The 7,567-nt window shown below is 38.2% G+C and overlaps 1 protein-coding gene across 4 annotated transcripts in view; it reads left to right on the forward strand.

Annotated features, from left to right (window-relative positions):
* LOC129422198 (uncharacterized) overlaps window positions 1-3,220 on the forward strand; it is a 261,102-nt gene extending 257,882 nt beyond the window's left edge. For all 4 annotated transcript variants that reach the window (XM_073856530.1, XM_073856529.1, XM_073856527.1 and 1 more), the window contains one exon: window positions 162-3,220. In XM_073856530.1, the coding sequence (XP_073712631.1) occupies window positions 162-2,101 (1,940 nt within the window). In that variant the 3' untranslated portion in view covers window positions 2,102-3,220. The remainder of the gene's footprint in view (window positions 1-161) is intronic.
* Window positions 3,221-7,567: the final 4,347 nt, after the last annotated feature.

The raw sequence follows: 7,567 nt of genomic DNA on the forward strand, positions 1-7,567 counted from the left end.
TTTGTTATAGGGTTTTGAACACAGCACAAGAGTTAGAACAGAAATTGACAATAGAAATTACATAATGTACTTCACATTAAAATTACATGGATACATGACATCTCAAATGCGTTTTGTCATTCTGGTTTATCAATATGAACTATTTACTGTCTTTATTTTAGATATGATTGAAGTGAAAGAGGAGAGTCAAGCTGAAGTGGATGAGAAACATCAGATTGTAAAAATAAACCATAATGTTTCACAGAAAGAAACTCTGAAGACAGAAGACATAAAGTGTGAAAATAGTTTCAGTGAAGATGAACGCCCTGCAGATCACAAGAGGACATACAGTGAGGAGAAACCTTTCACATGTCAACAGTGTGGAAAGAGTTTCAGAAGAAAAGCTCACCTAAAAGATCACAAGAGGACTCACAGTGAGGAGAAACCTTTCATATGTCAACAGTGTGGAAAGAGTTTCAGAAGAAAAGATAACCTTAAAACACACATGAGTAATCACAGTGAGGAGAAACCTTTTACATGTCAACAGTGTGGAAAGAGTTTCAGAAGAAAAGATAACCTTAAAACACACATGAGTAGTCACAGTGAGGAGAAACCTTTCACATGTCAACAGTGTGGAAAGAGTTTCAGAACAAAAGTTAGCCTTAACTTACATGTAAGGATTCACACCGGAGAAAAAACACACGCATGCCATCACTGTGAAAAGAGTTTTATAACTGTCGGTGACCTTAACAAACATGTGAGGATTCACACTGGCGAGAAACCACACGTATGCCATCACTGTGAAAAGAGTTTTACAACTGTCGGTGACCGTAACAAACACATGAGGATTCACACTGGAGAGAAACCATACGCATGCCATCACTGTGAAAAGAGTTTTACAACTGCCGGTGACCTTAAGAAGCATTTGAGGATTCACACTGGAGAGAAACCTTACACTTGTCAACTATGCAGAAAGAGTTTCACCTTTAACTCAGGCCTTTTCCAGCACATGAAAACTCACAGTGGGGAAAAGCTACACGCATGCCATCTCTGTGACAAGAGTTTCCTAGATAAAGTTAAACTTAAGATACACATGAGGTCTCACACTGGAGAGAAACCATTTACATGTCATCTGTGTGGAAAGAGTTTCACAATAAAAATTCACCTTAACGCACACATGATGATTCACACTGGAGAGAAACCGCATCCGTGCCATCACTGTGAAAAGAGTTTTATAACTGCAAGTAACCTTAGAAAACATTTGAGAATTCACACTGGAGAGAAACCTTACACTTGTCATCTGTGTGGAAAGAGTTTTGTTACAAATCCCAACCTTAAAATACACATGAGGATTCACACCGGAGAGAAACCACATCCGTGCCATCAGTGTGGAAGGAGTTTTAGAACAGCAGGTAAACTGAAGACTCACATGAGGTCTCACACTGGAGAAAAACCTTACATATGCTCTCAGTGTGGAAAGAGTTTTTCTTCTGAAAGTAACTTTAAGATTCATGCAAGAATTCACACTGGAGAGAGAGCGTTCACTTGCCATGAGTGTGAAAAATGTTTCAGAAGTAGGAGTAACCTTATAACACACATGAAAATTCACAAAGGAGAGAAACCTCACGTGTGTTTTCAGTGTGGAAAGTGTTTCAGTATGGAGTGTCAACTTAAGAAACACATGATAACTCACAGCGAAAAGAAACCTCACGCATGTCCTCAGTGTGAAAAGAGTTTCATAGATAAACGTGGACTTGAGACTCACATGAAAACTCACACTGGAGAGAAACCTTACATATGTCTTCAGTGTGAAAAGAGTTTTACAAGTGAAGGCACTCTTAGATCACACATGACAGTTCACACAGAAGAAAAAACTTTCACATGTCATCACTGTGGAAAGAGTTTTACAGTAAGACGTGCCCTTGATGATCATGTGAGAATTCACACTGGAGAGAAACCATACGTGTGTCAACAGTGTGGAAAGAGTTTCAGGACAAAACCGAACCTTAGTGCACATTTGATCACTCACACTAAAGAGAAACCGTTCACATGCCATGAGTGTAAAAAGAGTTTCAAAACAAAAGCTAATCTTAAAAAACACGCAAGATTTCACAATCAGTAGAAAACATTCATGTGTCAACAGTTCTTGTACTTATTGAAGAGTTTTTTTTTCATGTCTTAATAGAAGGGTTGTGAGCAATTATTGTTGATTGTACAGTCACTGGAACAGAATAGCATAAACATGTGACGACTGTCTTATTGGTTAATAAATGTAATTGCGGCTTAATGGTATAAAAGGGGGTAGGTGTTAATAAGCTTAAGCTTCTACCTACCCCTTTTGAGCATCGTTTCTATTTTTCTTTATTTCTCTCTTTTTTGTCTTTCTTTTTTTCTTTACTTGTATTGTAATGAAATTTGTTATTATGTATTAGATGCTCAAATAAAACTAAATGATGATGATGATGATGGATATGGCACAAAGTTTAGAAATCAGATGATGTCTTATTAATAAAACTGTCTGGAGGATCCTTACTCAAAGTCTACATGCATACAAAAGCCAAAAATGGCGTATGGCAAAAAAGATTGGGACCGTTTCTCATTTTGTGTTCTTGTGAAACATCATCAATTGCGGCCCAAGAACTGTTCCAATTCCAAGTTCACATCAAGTCAAGTTCACATAACATCTCAGAATGTGTTCTTGATCCACTCATTTTATCGAGAATGCATCAGGAGGTGACTTGTGTGGACTTGCGACAGAAAAGTTTCCCAGAATGCATTTCGCGTCAACGGCAGTAGAGCTTAAAGTCTGCACAATATTTGAAACATTACTCTTTTTGTGTCATAAAATGTAGCCGTTTAGTCGAGAATATAGATGAATAAACTTCAAATCCGTGGTCAGTTAGTAAAGATAGCACCTATATTAACATTTTCTCTGAAAATTTTGGATATTTGAGTTCAAGTTGATCCGCGGGCAGTCAGCGCTGTGTACAACGCCCAGAGCAACCTCATCTCTGCAAGTCCTTCTGAAATTTGCCGCTGTCTCAGTGCAGCTGCTCTGCCCTTCAGTCTCATCAATTAATTTTTGTTTATTATTCATTTGAAGTCTGTTATTTGTTATTATCATAACATGAGAGTCTATGGGGATAGACTCTCTTTTGTAGCGAGCCAGTTGATGAATTGCAGTTTAAGCTGGGTACACACCAAGGGGTGATCGGGCTGATTTGGGGCCGACCCCCCCCCCCCTTCCAACAAACTATCAAATTATGTTTGGAGCGATTTGGTTCGATAATAAGTATCTCTGTCTTATTGGAGTTTAGCATAAGGAAGTTATGTGCAATCCAGTCCCTAATATCGCTAATGCAGTCTGTTGGCTTAGAAAACTGGTGGGTTTTGCTAGATGTGACGAGATGTAAAGCTGGATATAATACACAAAGCAGTGAAAAATTATGTTATGTTTCCTGATAATGTCTCATAGAGGTAACATATATAACGAGAATAGGGTAGGACCTAAAACGGAACCCTGTGGTACGTCGTATTTAACCAGGGATTGATATGACTCTTCCTTATTTACATAAACAAAGACCACTGATACCAACATAGTTTTCTAGTCTTTTGAGTAGGATTGTGTGATCTATTGTGTCAAAGGCTGCCCTAAGGTCTAGTAATATAAGGATTAAGATTTCACCATGATTGGATGTTAAAAGGAGGTAATTTGTAACTCTAAGCAGTGCTGTCTCTGTGCTATGGTGGGGCCTGAATTCTGATTGGAACTTTTCATTCGTACCATTATTCACTAAGAATGTGCATAGCTGGCTTGTCACTACTTTTTCTAATACCTTAGAAAGAAAAGGGAGGTTTGAGATCGGTCTAAAGTTATTAAGATCTCCCTGGTCAAGGTGTGGTTGTTTAATAATGCTAGTTTGAAAGCTGTTGGAATGTATCCTAAGTCTAGCGATGAGTTAAAGATATTTAGTGCTGGGTCTGACACTACAGGGAATACCTCTTTAAGTAGTTTTGTGGGAACGGGGTCTAATATACAGGATGATGATTTGGATGATGTTACTAATTTAGACAGCTCTACTATTGTATAAGGTTTAAATGACTCAAGATGTTCGTATGGTAATCTAGTATCAAATGTACTATTGGGTAGAGCAGTGGCTGTTTGCGTAGCGTCGATGTTTTCCCTAGTAACAGTTATTTTCTTAGTAAAGACGTTCATGAAGTAGTTACTATTGTGTTGGAGTTTGCTACTGGTTTCTGTTTGTTCTTTGTTTCTAGTCAGTTTAAAACTTTGCTAAACGAGGGTTGTTATGTTTTTCTTTAATAAGCTTGCTGAGATAGGTAGAGACAAGGCAAGCATTAGCCAGCACTTTAAGTTTGCATCTAATGTCATGACGCTCTGGCTCCCAGTATACATTCGACTATGGTGGCTGGTGTCTCAATCTTCATGTTGTTGAGAATAGAATCACCAATTACCAGGGCACTTTTAACAGACATATCAGCAGGTGTATTGCTGAGGGAGGAGAATCTGTTAGAAATTACTACAGGAGCGTGACCTGGTGGGCCCCGGGTACGACTATGCCGCCTGACAGTCACCCAGTTAGTCTGCCGCCTTGACTCTGATGTCAGAACCGAGCCATGTGTATTACACTTAACACTAGAGGCACCCCAAACAGTGTTTGTAACATTAACATTAGCGGTCTTACTGTCCTCAACTAGCGTTCGGATGCGCACTTCTAGTTCTGCAACCTTCTCAGTCAGCCTTACTACTTCAATACACTTAGTGAATGTAAACCCCTCTGTGCTAACGGCAGAAGCTAAACTGTACATGTGGCAAGTAGTGCAGGTTACAATAAGAAGCGGAGTCTTACTGCTTTCATGCTGGGCGATGGGGTCTCCGTTCATCCGAATGCAGTCCGTAAAGGCAGATTTACAGTAAGCAGACATAAGCAAATGCTAACTTGAGCCGGCACCGTTTGTTGATGCTAGCGGGCTATATGCTAACACTGGGTGTTTACTAGTGATAAATCGTTTCGCTTAGTAATACTGTTCAATAATCGTCACGGTAAAGTATTCCTTTGATAAACTAATAAGTTATATTATATAGAACAAGATAGTAAGAAAATAAAATTTAGATGATGAACTTGACAGAGCAGCAGCGTTGCGTCTCTCTTTTGCGTCTCTCTATTGCGTCGCTCTTCACTTACTTGTCTCCACAACACATGCACATTTAGGCTTTCTGCCTTTGTGACAACCAGAGATGTAAAAAAAGCAGTCCAGTGTATTTAATGAAATTTCTTTATGCCCGTTGTTTGCCATCTTTGTTTACTGTAAAGTCACGTTTGGACCCGAGAAACATTGCAAGATTTTGCGTGATTTCCTGTGTTCACAGTCGAGCGTCTACCGTCTGTTTGAAAATCTGTCCGTGTGTGGTGTGCTGTCTTTGACACATCGTTGCACACTACGCACTATAGGAGCAAAACGGTTAAATCTAGGACATTTTTATCCTCATGTTTGTGGTCTATCACATTTTTTAAATGTTATGATGTAAAATATCTTTTGGTGTGTACCCAGTATTAAATCACTTCCATATTGCCCCTTAAAGGCTTGGGTTGGCTGAACCACATTCAAGCAAGGTTTTTGCATTTTATATATTTCTTTTTTTTTCACAAAAATAAATTAAAGGGGACATTTCACAAGAGATTAAGATGTTAAATAAATCTTTGGTGTCCCCAGAATGCTTATGTAAAGTTCTAGCTCATAATACCATATAAATATTTTATTATAGCATGTGTAGGATTGAAATAGGAATTTAGGAATTTAGTTGTAGAATTTGTAGGAATTTAGTACTCCGTCACAACTTTTCACAACCCCTATTTCCGTCCTGTACCATCTGCATTCCTGTGCTTACTGATAGTGATCAAAGAGTATTGGCAGAGCTCTTTATACAGCACATTGGGGGTTAAAGGTGGTCTTCTGATTGGTCAGTTTGAATGTATGATGTTAGGTTTAGTCACATGGTCAAGGCAAGGGCATAAAAGAATATTTTTGGTGGGTCCTCTCTCTCTTATTCCTCTCCTTCTTTAGGTTGGTCTCCATGAGCTCTGGGGTTCAGGCCATTAGGCCTAGATTTCAGTTCTCAATGGTGATTCTCTTTTTCTGAACTTTATTTATTTCTCTGTTCTCTACTATCAGGTAATACCTCACATACATTGGAAACACTTAATGTATTATTTACTATTTCATGCATTTATAATGTAACCATTTCAATTGTAACTTTCAGTCAGTACTGCTATTAAACTTTTTCATTTATAAATCTTTTGTTTAGTTTTGATTTAGTGTTATTACTGAAATGCTGCTTATTGCAATACAATATATTTATATTTTAGCAATGCACTCCCACATATTTTGCTATCATAACTGCACTTAAGTTTACATCATCTTGCTGTTAACATTTCTCAGTAATTTCAGCCTTCCTACAGACTGAACCACTGTAATAAATCCACCCTTACACAGGTTAAAATTGCGACTTTTTAGGTTTGAGCAAAATTGTGCTGTTTTTGTCCTTTAAAATGCAAATAAACTGATCTCTGCACTAAATGACAGTGGCATGGTTGGGTAGTGCAGATTATGGGGCAGTATTATTATAATAAGATCCCCTTTTGACATCACAAGGGGAGACAAATTTCAGTTACTTATTTTTTCACATGCATGGAGAGAATGGTTTACCAAAACTACGTAGTACTTCCCTTTCTGAGATCTTGCACGTCCACTTCCGGTGGATCGTAATGCCAGTTCGGCTGGTCCAGATTGAACAGAAAAGTTGTTGAGAGGTACTTAAAGGAACAATGGTGTTGTAGAATTGTAGTAAAGTAAAAGTACAGATAATTTGTTGCAAAATGTAACGAAGTAAAAGTCAAAAGTATGCACTATAGATTCTACTTAAGTAAAGTACAAATACGTGGAAAATTTACTTAAATACAGTAACAAAGTATTTGCACTTCGTTAACTTACATTTCACCACTGCCTAACAGGATTTTAGATACCTAACCTAACTGTGCCGGAAGTGGACATGCACAAAGTTGACAAGTCCCGCCCACGAAACCCGGAAGCGTGATAATCCTTTATTCGAAAGCATTATGTTTGCATAACATGCAGTCTGATCTCACTGTACTTTGATGTCATATGAAAAGCGCTTGGTGCAAGCCATGCTTGCAATTGAACACGCTTATTGACACGCATCTTGATATAATGGATATGGTTTTCTAACAAAGTTAGCGTCCGGAGCAAAAAATGAAAAACTCATGCCTGCATGATCGTATCACTGTATTATTTACTGCCATGCGAGTCACAAATTAAAAGCTTACCAGGCCGCATGATGCTCACGTGCCGCGCAAAGATTAAGACTGTTTTAAACAATTATGCTGCAAGAGTTTTTTGAAGTACACTTAACTTGCCTGTCATAGGCATCTTTGCAACTTTTTTCAACTTCATAGTTTGTTCCCATTAATTCTCATATATTCCTGTTAATTCCCATGGAAAGTTGCCAGCCTTGAAAATTCCTGGAATTTTGCAACACTATTCACAG

This window comes from Misgurnus anguillicaudatus, chromosome 19 (genome assembly GCF_027580225.2).
Source record: "Misgurnus anguillicaudatus chromosome 19, ASM2758022v2, whole genome shotgun sequence".
NCBI classification, from domain to species: domain Eukaryota; kingdom Metazoa; phylum Chordata; class Actinopteri; order Cypriniformes; family Cobitidae; genus Misgurnus; species Misgurnus anguillicaudatus.